Genomic DNA, 17,491 nt, shown 5'->3' on the forward strand with positions numbered 1-17,491 from the left:
GGGGAGGAGAGGAGAGGAGAGGGAGGGGAGCGGAGGGCGTGAAGGGGAAGGGAGGAGCGTTATGAGATTGGAAGACAAAGGGGATGGATGGAAGTGCCGGGGAGAGAGGAGCAGTCGGAGGAGAGTGGGGGGATGAGTGGGGAAGGGGTGAGAGGACGGGAAATGGAATGGAAGGAGAGAAGAGGAGAGTTGTCTGGAGCAGAGAGGGTGGGGATTAGAGTGACCCTGGGCCAAGTGCCAGCAGTGCAGTACCAAAGCCCGGCAGGAGACGGTTCCCCCTTTAGGGCTGGGCTTGTGCTGGGAAGCTGGCAGGTAGGAACTGATGATCTGCGGCATCGGACTTTACCCGGTTTCCCTCCCTCGTGTCTCCGTGCAGGAATGCGCTGGCGAGCCGCTGTTCTCCCTCTTCTGCGCCATCAAACAGCAGATGGAAAAGGGCCCCATTGACTCCATCACCGGGGAAGCCCGCTATTCGCTGAGCGAGGACAAGCTCATCCGGCAGCAGATTGACTACAAGACACTGGTGAGTGCTCAGAGCAGCGGAGCCTGCAGGCGCCCCTGGGATCTGCTGGGGAAAGTGTCTTCCGGAAGGGTCAGTGGCCGGGCTGCTGCTGCGTTGGACAATTGCCATTTATGCTGCCAGAAGGACACAGCCTTGCTGGACCAACATCTCCTCAGGCAGGGTTTGGGCGGCATGGTGTGCAGGGAGAGCTGGCAGGTCGTGTGTGGGCCTGGCTGGGACTCATACAGGGCCGTGTGTGTGTGAAGAGAATAAAGGGACAGACCATGGGGCGGAGGGGGCATTTGTGGTGCCGAGTGAGGGCGTGAGATCTGAGCTCCAGACCAGGGTGAGCGGCTGCGCTGATGCTGGTTCTGCATGACGTACGCTGACTAAGCCCCAGTGGAACTCTGCATCTGCTGCTAGTCCGATGGGCGCGTTCTTTGGGCACCAACTCCACAAAGGCCGAGGTTACACTAACCGCCAGCCCCAAACCGCAATGCTCGGGTTCCTGCAAAGAGATCGCGGCGGGGCGGCCCGTGCTCACAGCACGGCGGAATGAGCTTGCAAACGGAGCTCGCGATATGCTTTTTGTGTTCCACCGTGGCTGTGTACGCTGGGGTTGGGGAGAGATGGGGAGAGATTGTTCACGAGCAGCAAATGGCTGAGGGGGGATTACTCTGTCACTCCGGGGAGCAGGCCTATATCCCTCCATCCCCCACAGCCAGGTTCACAGCTTCCTACGTGCCTCTGAACCCACTGCAGCACTGCCCTGGCATCTCAAACCTCTGGGGGGCCTTTCACCCCTCCCTCTGAGCTTCCACTGGCTTCCTTCCCTACCCTCCACCTCCACTGCTCTGACCTCTGACCACAGGCCTCCAGGCCCGTACAAGTTGCTTAAGAGGAATGTACCAAAAACCCTACAGAAGGTAGTTATGGATTTACCTACCCCAAGGGAGAGTTTCTTCCTGACCCCTGAGAGTGATTGGGTTATGGCCTGAAGCATGAGGGTTTATATCCCTTACTGCAGTTGATTTCCTATTCTGAGTGTAATACTGCAGTAGCTTCACAGTCCTGTTAACTGCGGCCAAGTGTTGGCTTTAACAGTGACTATTGTATATCAGCTCCTAACTAGGATAAACAGGATGAAATGGAGTGGGGAATACTGAGGCTGCATAGCAAGTATAACTTACTGACTGGAGGACCTATTCACCTGTGGAACAGTCTCCCAAGGAACGTGGGACAAGCCGCATTGCTTTAGGCTGGAGAAAGCAGAGAGAATGACCCTGCGTTGGCCAGTGTTGAGGTAGACTGGATGAGCTAGCAGGTCTTTTCCATCCCTAGCTTCTACAAAAGCCATCCTGTGGTAGAGCCGGTTCACACAGCATCTCAGTATTGTGACCCCTTCCTCCCAGGAGCATCCTTCACATCCAGTCTTAAAGGTATTCCACATGAAAAGTCACTTCCCATTTACTCTGCTGAGGCGTTTAGCACCAACGTTTGCATGGCAGAAACTCAGCGTAAAGATCTATCATAGCGTCTCAAAAGGAAAGCCAGACTTTTCCCTCCCAGCAAACTACAGAACTCCCCCACATCAGTCTAAAATTCATAGCCTGTAAGGCCTCATCCAACCTGACTGCCTCCAAAACACAGGCCAGGGAAAATCCGAGCCACAGTTCCTGCATCAAGCCCATGACATGAGTCAGAGTATCTCTTTTTTCCAGTCTTGATGTAAAGACTTCAACTGATGGAGAATGTCCCTGGGTAAGTTGTTTCAATGGCTAATTATACTCTGTTAAAAAAATTGTGCCTATTTGTAGCCTGAATTTGTCTAGCTTCAACTTCCACCCCTTGGATCTTGTTCTGCCTTTTTCTGTTAGACTAAAGAGCTGTCAACTATCAGAAACCTCTTCCCTGTGTAGGTACTTGCAGACCAGGACTAAGTTCCCCCCTTGACCTTCTCTTGGATAAACTAAGTAGACTCAACTTCTTATGTCTCTCCACTAGAAAGCAGGTTTTCCAGTTTTCCAGACCTCAAATTGGTAGCTCTTTTCTGAACCTTTTCCAATTGGTCTTCACCCTTTTTGAAGTGTGGGAACCAAAACCAGGACTCCAATAATGTTGTCTCTAGTGCTGTATACAAAGTTAATACCACCTCCCTACTTCCACTTGATATTTCCCTGTGTGTGCCTCCCAAGTGAAGTGGGAATGCCAGGGGAACCCCACCCCAGACTCCTCAAGCTACCCTTTGATGTTCAGAGAAAAGGGGCTGGGGGAAAGAGAGGGCGAGGGAATAGGAAAGAGAGAGAGATTAATTGCTTTGCTAATGAGGTGAGGGGTGTGAGATAAGGGGAAGGATGTTCTTGTGATCCAGGACTTGGACAGGGACTCAGGAGAGCGCAGGGTCAGGCCCCAACTCCATGTGTGGCCATGGCCCAGTCCCTTAATCTGTCTGTGCCTCCATTGAACGTGTATAAAATAACAATTCTTCCGTTTCCCTGCTCTTTGTCTGTCTTGCCTGTTTAGATTGTAAGCTGTTACGGCACGGACTGTCTCAGTACGTGCTCGTCCACACCTAGCGTCATGGGGTCCAGATCTCACTTGGAGAAACACGGCAAGGGAGAGAAAAATATAGACCTAGAGAGACAGAGCAATCCTTTTCACCAAGGAAATCCCTCCAATCCTTTAAGGCTGGTGGATATAAAGCAGCCAGTGAGACGCGGTAGTAATTATGCATCAGCCTGAACAAAGCTCTCTTCCATTCACTTGTGTGTTGTTTGATGTTAATCAGCTTTCCCTCTTACATCTCAAGAGCAGGCAAATATATCCCGATAGGAATCTTAGCCGATTTCCAGAGATCAGCTCCGGCGATGGAGATTAAAAAGAAGCAGAATACGAATGAGGCTTTCCCTCCGTTTGGTCTCTCTCTTGTTTCAACTGGGTTGTTTTTTCCCCATAAATAGATGTTGTGTTGGAGTTGTTTTAAAAAATGAAACAAAGGAAGAACTGCTTTAGATTTCTGTTAGCGTGATAGAATTGCCATTGAAGCAAATCCCGATCCCTCCCCTCTCTAAGTCAGCTGGTCCCCGCTGAAGAGTTTTGCACTGCATCTGGATAACAATCACGGGGTTTGGCGTGTGGCTACACGATCTTAATCCACCCAACACGCCCAGGGTCCCTGGTACATGACTCTTGGAAACGGCTGTTTGTAGCAATTGGCCATGAGGTGCCAGTCTAGGGTTTGGGAAGGATGAGGTTTTTTATATACAGTGTTTTATTATTCATATATTTATTTAAATGATTACTGAAAACAGAATCAGGAGAAGTGAAGCAACTTAGGGAGTCAGTATTGCCGTCAGGAATTTCTGAACCTCACGCATGTGCCTTGCTGACTCGGTTACACCGCTTGGGGCTGGTTCCACTCCAAACCAGACTGCCCATCCCTGGCAGCAAAGTCCTGCCGGTCTATCTAGAAAGTGATGTCACAGAGTCCTAGAGTTCAAGGCCAGAAGGACCCACCAGATCATGTAGTTTAACCTCTTGTGCATGACAGGCCACCAACACCATCCCCAACAACCGAAATGAGACCAAAGTATTACAGCCCACAGGAGACTAAACTATGATGTGCCACAGGCAGAGAATAAGAGGGACCAAGATGCACCAGGTGCCTGAGGTCCCTGCAATGACAGGGAAGTGATTAAGTGAGAAACACCCAGATAATCCCAGCAAGTGACCTGCACCCACATGCTGTAGAGCAGGGGTCTCAAACTCAGATGACCCCGAGGGCCGCATGAGGACTAGTGCATTGGCCCGAGGGCCGCATCACTGACACACGCCCCCCGCTGCCTCTGGCCCCGCCCCCACTCCACCCCTTCCAATTAGGCCGCACCCCTGCCCCACCTCTTCCCACCCCTTCCCTGCCCCATTCCAATCCCTTCCCTGAAGTCCCCACCCCAACGCTGCCCCCAGGGGGTGCAGAAAGGGTGCCGCGGGGGCTGAGGGCAGGGAGTTGGTGTGTGGGGTACAAGAGGGGTGCGGCAGGGGGTCGGGGTGCAGGGTGCAGCAGGTGGCTCAGGGCAGGGAGTGCAGGAGGGGTGCGGGATGCGGCAGGGCCAGGGGGCTCAGGGCAGGGAGTTGGGGATGCAGGAGGGGTGCGGGATGTGGCAGGGAGCTCAGGGCAGGGAGTTGGGGTGTGGGATGTGGCGGGGGGCTTAGGGCAGGGAGTTGGGGTGTGGGATGTGGTGGGGGGCTCAGGGCAGGGAGTTGGGGTGTGGGATGTGGCGGGGGGCTCAGGGCAGGGAGTTGGGGGTGCAGGAGGGGTTCAGGGTGTGAGCTCCAGCCTGGTGCCGCTTACCTAGAGCGGCTCCGGGGTGGCAGCGGCGCTCACTGGGGCCAGGGCAGGCTCCCTGCCTGCCTTGGTCCCCGGCTCCGCGCTGCTCGTTCCAGGAAGCAGCTGGAACCGTGTCCCTGCAGCCCCTGGGGGAGCGAGAGGGGCTCAGGGTTCCGTGCATGTGCTGCTCTTGCCGCTCCTCCAGGTACCTCCCACGAAGCTCCCATTGGCCGTGGTTCCCTGTTCCCAGCCAATGGGAGCTGCGGGGGCGGTGCCTGGAAGGAGGCAATGCCGGAGCCCTCTGCCTCCTTCCCCCTCCCTCCCCGGCCCAAAGGGGCGTGCTGCCGGCTGCTTCAGAGAGCAGCGCGGGGCTCGCAGCGTCAGGAGGCAATCCCACGGGTAGGCGGGGGAGGGGGGGCACGGGGAACTTGGCGGGTCACACACAAGAGCCCTGCGGGCCGCGTGTTTGAAATCCCTGTTGTAGAGGAAGGCAATGTCTAGGCATTGTGTAATGTTCTGTCTACTGGTGTGAGTACCCCCTGGAGGCAGCGGGTACATAAGGAATCATCAGTCAGAGAGAGATGAAGGGAGAACAGATTTTTACCGGTCAGATGCTCGTTCGAAAAAAAGTTGCATCACAGTCGACAATGAGCATTTCTCCAAACTCTAATTCCTATACAGTCAGATAAATAGACCTGCGAGTGCTGTCTCTAATAGCACCACCTGGTGCTATGTGCCTTAATCACATGGGAGTGAACCTCTGCCTGGTCTACAAGCCTTTTATAAAGCTCACCTAGATTGTTCCGTATCTTAAAGCTGTTAAGGTCCCAGTCTGCAAGGTGCTGAGTGCTCATTGCCTTCACTGGGAGTTGCGGGCGCTCAGCGGCTCTGTGCAGAGTTAGGGTTACCATATGTCTGGATTTTCCCGGACATGTCCGGCTTTTTGGTCCTCAAATCCCCGTCCGGGAGGAAATTCCAAAAAGCCGGACATGTCCAGGAAAATAGGGAGGGGTCATGGGGCTTGGGGCCGGAACCGCTGGGGCCGGCGGTGCTCAGCCGCTGGCCGGCGCCAGAACCGGGGCCCGAACCGAGCTGGGCCGGAGTCGCTGGGACTGGGGCTGGGGGTGCTCGGCCACCGGCTGGCGCCGCTCAGCCGGGGCCAGGGCCGGAGCCGGTGCCGGTGCCCCAGGGCCCGAGCCGAGCTGGAGTCACTAGGGACGGGGCCGGAGCCGCCGGGCCGGGGCGGGCCGGAGCCGCTCGGCCGGGGCTGGCGTGCTTGGCCGGAACCGGGGCCGGCGCCCCAGGGCCTGAGCCGAGCCGGGCCGAGCCGGAGATGCCGGGGCCAGAGCCTCTTGGCTGGGGCCGGCTGTCGGAGGGAGCCGCTTGGCCGGGGGGGCCGGACTGGGCCGCGCCTCCTCACGCCCTCCCCCCCGCCACCGCCCCAGCCCCAGCTTACCTGCCGCCTGCATGTTTCAGGCTTCCGGCGAACATTTGATTCGCAGGAAGCAGGGGAGGGGGAGGAGCAGGGGGAGGAGCGTTCAGGGGAGGGGACGGAGTTGGGGCGGGGACTTTGGGGAAGGGGCGGAGTTGGGGCGGGGCGGGGAAGGGGCAGAGTTGGGGCGGGGCCGGGGCCCCGTGGAGTGTCCTCTTTTTGTTTTATTAAAATATGGTAACCCTAGCAGAGTAAGACACTAGATATGAAGCCCCTCACCCTGCAACCACCTCCCTGCCTTCCTCTGCTGGGAATGAACGATGACCCATCTCCTGTCTCGCCACAAATAACACAAATTGACACAAATAAGGCAGAGGAGCAAAGGCCCCAAAGTCCCTTTGAAGCTGTCAAGAGAATTTTATAATTAGTGTGTGTGGCGGGGTGTCCGATAAATGTCGAGCGCAGGTCCGTCTCTGAGTGACGTGCGCACGCTGTGTGGTCCCTGCGCACTGCGACGGCTCTAGTACTAATAGCCTAATCAGTTAACATCAGTTGACACCATACCCTGTTGGGAGAAAAATGCTCCAAGCAGCCCTGGGTTAAGGCCCATCGGAGGGAAAGAAGCCACTAATGAGCCATGAAAGGACTCTCCTGTGTCTCTCCACTTTGGGGATTACCTCCTGGATTGATTTCTGCCAAGTACTGCCACTGAATGCCTCCTTCCAGCCCCCACCTAACCGAAGGCTAAGAGCAGGAGAGGAAGTTAGCACTCTCCCACTGCTGTCCTCAAGCCTCTGGGTGCAGTTGTCTCCATGTCACAGCACAGATGGGTCCAGGCGTGACTGCAGTGTAAACATCCCCAAACTGGGATTATTTACCTAGAAGCCCCGAGATCAGGGTGCTATATATACACCCCGTATGGGATCAGCGTGTGCCTGAAGAGCTTGCGATGCAAGCAGATAAGGGACAGGAAGGGAAACAGAGGCACAAAGAGATGATATGCCCAAGGTCACCCAGCAGCTCAATGGCAGAGCTGGGGTTAGAACCCAGGTCTCCACACTCCTGGTCCTGTGCTCTGTCCATTAGACTATGCTGCCACTCAGCAGAGTCTTCACCTGTCACAGTGTGGGATTACATACCCACAAAGCCTTCCTTCAGTTCTTCCAGTGACCTCACAGGAGAGGCCTGGGTAAAGCAGGACAGGTGACAAGGGGGGGCAGAAATGTCTTGTCTCAGGAGCTGTCTGGCGGTTCTCTGCGGGGCTCGAGGACAGGTTGTGAATGGCTGGCTGCTGGCTGCTCGTGCATTAGTGCGAGTATCAAAGTCTCCGTGAAGCGCACAGCCCAGACAAAACTAGCCAGCTGGAAAGCACAACCAAGCAGTGCAAGCCACCAGGAACCTCCCCCTCCCGGCTCTAAGGAATGTGTCTGTGCCTTTCACTGGACTCACTGTCCTGGGGTCCGCGTCACCCACAGGCTGCAATGGAAAGTCCCCAGGCACTTTCCATGGGCACTGGAGCTGCCCCATGCAACCCAATACATGGGTGGAGCCAGTCCTGAAAGGGGTGGAACCAGGCCAGGCAGGGAATGCTCATCTACTGGTCAGCGTCCACCAGAGGGGTCCTGTGGCAACCCCGCTGGAGTTTAAAGCTGCCCTCCCCAGACAGAATCCCTCCAGGAGTGCATGGGATTCGGTTTGCTGAGTGGGAATGAATCTGGCCATTTGTATACTGGGGGATCAGGGGGATCCTGGAGAAACCCCCGTTGGATCCCACAGCCTACATGAAAGGGGCAAAGGGGATGTCCACCAGCCCAGGGCGTTATGGATAGGGATCCACCAAATTCATGGTCCATTTTGGTCAATTTCGTGGTCATACATTTTAAAAGTCATAAATTTCATGATTTCAGATATTTAAATCTGAAATGTCACAGTTTTGTAACTGGGGGGGTCCCGACCCAAAAGGGGCTCTGGGGGATCGCAAGGTTATTGTAGGGGGGGTCGTGGTATTGCCACCACTAATTCTGTGCTGCCTGTAGAGCTGGGCCCTTCACCAGCAGCCGTCACTCTCCAGCCACCCAGCTCTGAAGGCAGCAGCACAGAAGTAAGAGTGGCATGGTATGGTATTGCCACCCTCACTTCTGCGCTGCTGGTGGTGGGGCGTTGACTTCAGAGCTGGGTGCCTGGCGAGCAGTCGCCGCTCTCCAGCCGCCCAGCTCTGAATGCAGTGCAGAAGTAAGAGTGGCAATACCACAACCCCCCTACAGTAACCTTGTGACCCCCTCATGACCGCCCTTTGGGTCGGGACCCCCAGTTTGAGAAACGCTGGTCTCCCCCGTGAAATCTATATAGTATAGGGTAAAAGTGCACAAAAAAACAGATTTAACGGGGGAAGACCAGATTTCACGGTCTGTGACGTGTTTTTCATGACCGTGAATTTGGTTATGGGGGATGCTCAGAGACTCATTGGGGCATCTCCAGCTTTCCCACTAGGGAGTGGACGGTTCACCCCACAGTTGCAATGCATGGAGGAAGTTCATTGTCTAGAGTTAGCTCCGAGCCCCAGGGCTTGTCTCTCTGAGTTTTGGGGCCTTGAAAAGGGATTGTTTGGGGCAAGTAATAAATGTGTTACATAAAAAACCTGACTAAAGAGGCCTGACCTCCACTGAGACGCACACCAGGGGACGGTGTTTAAATTGCACTGCCTGGGGGGAGGTGTATAGAACTGCATTGAAAACTGGACACTGCCTGAGAGGCAGGGAGAGCTCAGATTTGTACAGCTGGGGGGCTGCGAGAATCCAGCTATCTGCAGTGCAGTATAATGGGAAAGAGATGGGAACAGAGGCTACACAGCCTGCAGCCCAGAGAAACTATGGTTCTGGCCTTTGCAAGTACAGGGAGGTGACAGGTGTCATGGTTCCCTCTCTGCGTTTGGTTTGGATTTCCTGCAGAGATGGGTTACATTTCCAAAGCAGAGCATTTGGGAGCCCCTGCCCCGCTCTCTGAAGAGTTACCTCCAAATGAAGTCGTGTTCTCCCCTCGTCCCTCCAGCATGAGTGGTCTGGGAAAGAAAAATGCGAGAGGTGATGTGATCAAGGCATATCATAGAATGACTGGTCCAGAGGGAGTTTTTTTCTAATCCCACAAGGAGAGGACGCCCCATGACATTCAAAGGCAACAAAGTTAAAACCGCTTGACATCTCCCCAGGGCACACATCACAGGTACTATCCGAGTGCTGATACAGCATCACACAATGGGCATTATTGGGAGCTGACATCTTCCTCCAAAACAGGTGGCATTAGTCACCATCAGGGACTGGACAGTCACTGCTCTGTTCCATTATGAGAGTACCTGTGTATCTAATCCCTTCCAACCCCATTCACAGTTAAAGGGAGAACAACGATTCCCATCCCCACCCTGAGGACCTTTTCACTAGAATGGACTGTGTTGGGCTGTACGAGGCATTTGTTGTCCCGTGCTGTGGCACACCCCACTCAAAGAAACAAATTTAGACCTCCAAGAATGGCCTAAGGAAAGCCCACCCAGGATCATCTGCAGGTGGAACCAGTGAGAATTGGTCCTCCAGCAGCTAGAAGGGCTGGGAGCTACCAGAAGCCAATCAGGGCCCAACCAGCAGGTAAAAAGGGCTGGCTGCTTCCTCCAAGGGTCAGTTCTAGGTGATGAATGAGGGAGGATTTGATAGCTGCTTTCAACTACCTGAAAGGGGGTTCCAGCATAGGATGGATCTACCAGTGGTTCTCAAACTTTTTTTTCCTCGGACCATTTGAAAATTGCTGAGGGTCTCAGTGGACCACTTAATGATCTTTCCAAATGTTGTTTGTACTGTTAGCTAACTATTGTAAAGCACTTTGGATAAAAGCGCTATATAAAAAAAATGTTTTTTGTTCTACAAATAAAAGCACACAACTCATATTTTAATATCAGTAATCTTACCTCTCGAATGTGATGGATGTGCCCTCTCTCCCCTGCCGTGGCAGCCCCCGAGCTGGAGCTGGGAAGGAGGGGGGTCTCTCCCTGGCAGCTGCAGCTCTGGAGCTGGGGAAAGTCGCCTCTTTCTCTGGCCACCGCAGCCCTGCACATCCTAAATTCCTCCCACCCCCTCTTCTCACCCCACTGCCCCCTCCCACCTACCCCCTATTGCCCCCAAGGCCACCACCTCACCTTACATGTGCGTCTTCTCCAGGGTCCAGGCACCTAATTAGTGGAGCCATGCCTGCGTGGCTGCACTAATTAGGTGGGTGGCCCTTCATTCTCTCGTGTGCGGCTGCCCAGGCATGCACCTTAGACGGAACTATCCGCGGACCACCTGAATGGAGCTCGCGGACCACTGGTGGTCCACGGACCACAGTTTGAGAACCTCTGATCTAGACTGTTCTCAGTGGGACCAGATGACAGAACAAGGAGTAATGGTCTCAAGTTGCAGTAGGGCAGGTTTAGGTTGGATATTAGGAAAAACTTTTTCACTAGGAGGGTGGTGAAGCATTGGAATGGGTTACCTAGGGAGGTGGTGGAATCTCCTTCCTTAGAGGTTTTTAAGATCAGGCTTGACAAAGCCCTGGCTGGGATGATTTAGTTGGGGATTGGTCCTGCTTTGAGCAGGGGGTTGGACTAGATGACCTCCTGAGGTCCCTTCCAACCCTGATATTCTATGATTCTGTGATGCTGTGGTAGAGAAAGAAGGAGCCTCCCTGCCTTATCCTGAAAAGCCCGAGCTGGTCAGGTGCCTAGATCTAATTGCACCTTTGGATTGAGTCAGCAAAAGGCTGTTTTGTTTCCATTGTGGAATGTGAAGCCAGGTGGCCACCTTGAGTTTGGACATCAGTGTGGCTGCTGTAAAATTAAAGGGAGCTTGCTGCTGGCAAACCCGAGATACGGACATACAGCCGTGCACTCTCACTCTCCTGTGAGATCTTGCCATGGCGGCAGGATGGTAAATAACCAGCATGCGCCATCAGGACTGCTTTCGTCCTTGCTAGGGATGAAATTGACAGGGTCCATTCTCGTCAGGGTCAGCTCAATCCATCGTGCGTCCACTGTCGATCAAAGGAGCCCTGTGCCGTTCACTTTGTAGGGGAAACACCTTAGCAAGAACTCCTCTCCATGGATTTTTCACAAGAGCTGAGCTTTGCCCGGGTGTCCTTGATCAAAATGTCCCGTCCCTAGAGTTGTGCAGCGTGATGGGGCAAGTTGATCACCCCCAGCGATGGCTTCATTTTAGTGGTGCTCTTTGTAAACATCTGTGAGATCCTTTGAGGTGAAAGATGCTATAGAAATCTTACTTGTTATTGTATTATCGGCTTGTTTATTAGCTGAATTTATGCTTTTCCTCCACTCTTGGAGTGACACATAAATAACAGTATTATAATCGTATTAATATCTTACATGTATATTGCACCTTTCATTCAGAAGATCCCAAAGCCCTATGCAAACAACGTACAGTGACCGCTTCACCCACCACTGAAAAGCAGCCCCCTCTGGGGTGGAACGTGACATTCCTTTAATAACACAGTGCAGCACTGCTCAGTAGATTAGGACAGGAAGTGAAGAAGAATCCCGTATCTAGTGAATCCTGGAGCTATGGAACACTACAGGGGAATTTACAGTCAAAATAATTTGGCCAGGACACCAAGATTAACACCCCTGCTCTTGTAAAAGGGCCATGGAAACTTAAACAATCACATGCAACCAACAGCTCAATTTAACTACCCTCCAAAATATAAAGGTGCCTTACGTTTATAAAAGTTTATACACTTCACTCTCCCTCACCGAGGAAAAAAACAGAATGCTGAACTTATAAATGTCTGTGAGTTAGTGGCCAAATTTCCATTATATTCTGTGTGTGACTTTAAGACATCCCCTCCCCCACCTGGCCCCATCTGCTTTGCATTTAGCTGTTGCACAGAGGCTGGGAAGCAGATGCTGTTGTCCTCCGAGGAACCAGAGGCCTCTTTAGTTGGGTAACGTTTCTTGTGCCAAGTGCCAGAGCAAGATGTAATTATTCAAGAATTCTTGTATTTCCAAGTAATGGAATTCACCTGATGCAGAGGCTATTTAGAATATCAGGGTTGGAAGGGACCTCAGGAGGTCATCTAGTCCAACCCCCTGCTCAAAGCCGGACCAATCCCAACTAAATCATCCCAGCCAGGGCTTTGTCAAGCCTGACCTTAAAAACCTCTAAGGAAGGAGATTCCACCACCTCCCTAGGGAACCCATTCCAGTGCCTGTCCCCTCATTTTGCAGAAGAGTTTGGACAGAAAACAAACTAGGAGTTCAGGGATTCAGGACCAGGCTACCTGGACAGTCAAACCAAGGAGGCGTGGATTGAACTGTGAAGCTCTCGAGGGGGCTGTGGAGGACTCGGAGGACTAGGTCACCAGTTCAGATCTAGCCCAGGGTCAACACTGATCGAAAGCTGTGAGCACGTTGTCGGTGGCTTGTGTGCAATGAGTTGATTGGTTGGCCACTGTCCCGTTCCTAATGGGACAAGTATCCTGATGGCAAATGCAGGGCTGGCAGTAATGGGCTCCTGGATGGCAATCACAGAAGAGAAACCAGGGTGAGGCTCAAGGAAATTCAATATAAGGGCTGCCACTGTGATGAGCTCACTGGGTATTGTGACTCCAACCCATTGGGAGAGGTCCCCACGTAGCGGGGAAGGGGTTGAAGAGAGACACGAGGAGAGCAGACATCCCTCTGCATCTTGCTGCTTGTAAGATACTGAGCAGGCAGCTTCTGGGACTCCAGAGTACCTAGCTAAGGGCCAAACCCTGCTTCCATTAAAGACATTTGCCATTAGCTTCAGTGGGAGCAAGAGCAGACCCTGCGTGATGCTAAAGGACCCCGGTGTAAGGGAGTGTAGGCAGCCCTGTCGTGGATTGACCGATATAGACACCTTGTTTGGAACCAGATCCCTGGATCTCCTGTGAGGGAGGAGAATGACCAGGTCCTGGTTAATGAGCCATACAGGTGTTGAGCCTTATTCTTGTACCATCCCTGGCTAGAGTCACCGGAAGGTTTGCCCTGGAGCCCTCCATGCTGTAGGACCCAGTGGCTAGCTCTGAGCTGTCTGGGAAGGAGTAGCGAGGAGGGGGTCCCATGTCTTCCCCAAGGGTGTGGCTCTTCTCACTGCCCCCCTGTCTCCCTCCTTCAGGTCCTGAGCTGCGTGAACCCCGACAACGTGAACAGCCCAGAGATTCCCGTGAAGATCCTCAACTGCGACACCATCACGCAGGTCAAGGAGAAGATTCTTGACGCCATCTTCAAGAATGTGCCGTGCTCCCACAGGCCCAAAGCTGCTGACATGGACCTGGGTATGTGAGCACGTGGCCCATCACGGGGTGAGGGGGGACAGGGAGGGCTGTAATTCAAACCCAGCTGGGACCTTGTGTTCAGTTCTGAGCCACCACCTCACCAGACAGAAGGGGACTCACTGGGGCGTGTTCAGAGCAGAGCAGCAGAAATGAGAGGAGGGCCAGCGGGCTCAATAACTGGAGACACTAGACTCTCCCTGCCCTCCAGACCATACACCTCTGCTCCTCCTGCCTCAAGAACAGCCCCAAAGGGAAGAGCAGCCTCTGTTCCTGCTCCTGCGCAGAGGAGCCCAGGTGGCCAATGACCGGAAAGGGACGCGGCAGGGCTGAGAACCCTAGGGCCCAGTTGCCCCATCCTGCTGGAAAACCCCCAGGAGTGACGGTGATCTCAGTTAGGCTCCTCTTGCTGAGATTTCTTGCTAGTCCTTCTGTCAGGGTGGAGGGTTCCGATGGGGTTTGCACCCTCGCTGAGACAGCCCCTTGGTCCCAGGGCCGGTGCAAGGATGTTTCGCGGCCTAGGCGAAACTTCCACCTTGCGCCCTCCCTCCTCCCCGAGCACTGCGGCAGCTCCCAGCCCCCCCGCCCCCGCCCTGAGGTGCCCCCTCTGCGGCAGCTCCCCACCCCCTCTCCGCCCTGAGGCGCCGCCCCCCCCCGTGGCAGCTCCACACACACCCCCGGCCCGGGGAGCCGTGCGGCAGCTCCCCACCCTAGCTCACCTCTGCTCCGCCTCCTCCCCGAGCACACCCTCGCTGCTCCACTTCTCCCGCCTCCCAGGCTTGGGACGCCAATCAGCTGTTTGGCGCCACAAGCCTGGGAGGCAGAGAAGCAGAGCAGGGCAGCGTGCTCAGGAGAGGAGGAGGAGCAGAGGTGAGCTGGGGCGGGGAGTTCCCCTGCGTGCCGCCCCCCTTACTTGCTGCAGGCGGCCCTCCCCGCGCCCCCCTGCCCCAGCTCCCTCCGCCTAAATGCCGGCGGCGACCGGGGCAGCCGAAGATCCAGCTGCTGCGGTCACTGCCGAAGAAAATGCCGCCCCCCAAATCCTAGCGCCCTAGGCGACCACCTAGGTCGCCTAATAGGTTGCACCGGCCCTGCTTGGCCCAGGTAGTATTGATTTCCAGCCCCGAGCTCCACTGGCCACAGGGATGGGCGATGTGACTCCCCATGGTTCCCAACCCAACCCACCCCCTGCTGGCTGCCTACCCTGCCTAGATCCCACAGGGGAGAGCAGCAGGGACAAGGGGTAGTGCCAGGAAAGTATCTGAGTCTCCTCCCTGGCTAGGAGCGGGAGATACGCACCCACGGCTCCAGAGTGCTGTCAGGCTCCTCCCTACATTACGTTACTGCTTTAGAGTGTTATAAACCAAAGGACTTCACAGAGCTCATGCGCTTTTCACCACGACGCGTTGTTGGCTCTTCAGCCCTTCACTCGGCTTGGCCAATGGAACGAGGCATGTCCGTTTCAGTTACATGTCTAGTCGGGGTCATAGTCCAGTTCTCATGCACAGGCTCTAAGCTGCAATGTTTGGGGTTGCACAAACACGGTCTGAGTCTAGAAACCTCTCCTAGCCTAGCTCTGCCGTGAAAGCACTGGGAAGGCTGAGAGATCTGCAGTCAGGTATAACGGCAGGTCCCAGGTAGCTTCTCTTTGCTGGAGGTTCTGGCAGGAGGATAGAAGGACAGGACACAGCACTGTACTAAGTGCTGCTCAGGGCCACCCTTATGGTCCCTGGGAGCAGACTAGCCGGAATTTGCCCTCTGTGACCTTAAACGAAAGAGACTTGAGCGGAAAATTATGGAGTCTATAAAATCCTGCAAAAGCAGACGCGAAACCAAGAGGAAAAGAAATGGACTGATGCCAAGAAACCATTCAGGACGATAATGAAGGCAGAAATGAGAGGTCAGGGATTGAAGTTAAGTGGGGGGGGACTGATAGGGGGGGGGAGAGGGATGCCCGTCAGCAATTGCAGCAGGATTTTTGCTCACAAAGGGTGGTTAAAATAATGGAACAAGCTGCCAAAAGCAGCAGCAATAAAAACCAAATCATATAAATTAGCAAGAATGAACCCGAGATGTTTTTGGAGCGGACGAGTGTCAGTGAGGGACTGGGTGAGGGTGAGAGTGAGGCCAGCCAGGAACTGGAGACTGGGGGTGCGGCGGATTCAGGCCGGATACATTGATCCAGGCCGTGTGCCAGGCTGGGGCCAGGGGACACATTAAGTTTGGATCCAAGGAAGGGCATTGACAGAGGGTGCTGGGTCTGCCAGGGGACTGTGGAATACGTTTGAGCGTTGGTAGGACAGGGAGCCAGGAGTCCCATAAGCACTATGAGGGGCTGCGTGGCCCTATCTCTCAGCTGGGTCCTGTATCAGAACCGCCCCCCGCCCCCCCCGCTTCCTGGGAGAGTTGGCATTAGGGCCCTAATGAGCCATGTGATCTCTGCTTTGGTCCTTACAAATGCCTTGGAGCGGCTGAGTGATGTGGGAGGGGTAGTGGGTCCAGCGGGGTTTAACAGGCATTATACACACCTGCCCCCCGGAAGGACAGAACTTTTCGTGCCCGTAAAGGGGCTGATTAGTAAAGAGCTTATTAACATGAGGCCTCCACACTGAAGATGGAAAAGACCTAGGCATGCCTCATCCAGGACAAGCCTGTTCCCAGCAGTGAGTAAAGCAACAGGCTCTCTCAGCTCACCTGCCAATGAGGATGGAGAGGTAACTCTCTTTGGGGGAGTCCGGTGGGGAAGAGGGGTGTATGTCCAGAGGGAGCCACAGCCATTCCTCCCGGAGAGACAGAAGCTCCTTGGAACATGGGGTCCTTCAATGACAGTGAAAGGAACATAACGTGGAAGAGAGGGGGGTCTGCTCTTCGGATGTTCGTAGGCTAAGTGAGCAGAAAGCTCTGGGGATCAGTGCAGCCCTGGTGTGAGCACTTTGAACTGCAGGACTCACTGGGTGAACTTCTCTGGCTAGTGTTATGTAGGAGGTCAGACTAGCTCTCAGTGGTCCCTTCTTGACCTTAATCTCCATAGGTCTGGGAAGAGAAAAACTGTTTTGCATTTTCAGGGCTGCTTTGCAGGGCTCTCGGTCCAGGGCGAGGACCCGTTGCTCAGGTGGAAGGAAGCAGCAAGCTAGCTAATGAGTTCTTTTGTGTTGTTAAGTGCAGGGGAGCTGCGGGAGCAGAGTGTGTACCTGCTAAAAGTGTCCCACTGTTCAGTTACACGGATGCCCTGGGGGGCTTGCTGGCTGAACGCCCTCATTCTGGGCACCTCGAGGTTACATTTTAGTCCAAAAGCTGAATTACTGAAGGCTTCTTTTTACAGCGCCCATTTCAAAAATCCTAACCAACGCAATAGTCACATCTTTAAAAGAGCATTAAGGGGTGGGGAAGGATCCCAAAACAGACTCTCTCCAAACAGAGAAATTCCCTCCTTCCTGTGCTCTGGTTGCTTTTAACAGGGAGTGTAGCTGGTGGAAAGTGATTGATTGACAGCCCTGGGCAGTGGACAGGTACAGCCTGGGCAGTAGCAGGGCAGGTGCCCCCTGCCAGTGTGCTGTGACCTGGAAGGATCAACTCTGGGGTGGGGAGTTCATTTAGTCTCTATGACCCATTTGAATTAAATACTAATACAGGAGGGGGACGGCCCTGCACCGACATGGTGTTGGACGAGATGGGGCCTAGCGGGGCTCTTCCCTTTCTCACCTCTGCGGTGGGAGTTCTTGGCCCCTCTGCCCACCAGCAGTGCCAACCACTCCCCGCTTGCGATGTTCTTTGTATCAGCAGTGTGGATACCTGCCCGCTAAGAACAGGGCTGAGGCCAGGGGCGGCTCTATGTATTTTGCCGCCCCAAGCACGGCAGTCAGGCAGCCTTCGGCGGCACGCCTCCGGGAAGTCCGCTGGTAATGCA

General features: G+C 54.4%; 1 protein-coding gene across 1 annotated transcript in view; it reads left to right on the plus strand.

The window, feature by feature from the left end:
• PLXNA4 (plexin A4) overlaps positions 1–17,491 on the plus strand; it is a 568,109-nt gene that overhangs the window by 498,981 nt on the left and 51,637 nt on the right. Inside the window, exons 19-20 of the mRNA XM_026648894.2 lie at positions 377–523; positions 13,431–13,590. Coding sequence (XP_026504679.1) covers positions 377–523; positions 13,431–13,590 — 307 coding nt within the window. The remainder of the gene's footprint in view (positions 1–376; positions 524–13,430; positions 13,591–17,491) is intronic.

The sequence above is a fragment of the Terrapene carolina genome, unplaced genomic scaffold (assembly GCF_002925995.2).
Source record: "Terrapene carolina triunguis isolate 2854851 unplaced genomic scaffold, T_m_triunguis-2.0 Scaffold68, whole genome shotgun sequence".
In the NCBI taxonomy this organism is placed as follows: domain Eukaryota; kingdom Metazoa; phylum Chordata; order Testudines; family Emydidae; genus Terrapene; species Terrapene triunguis.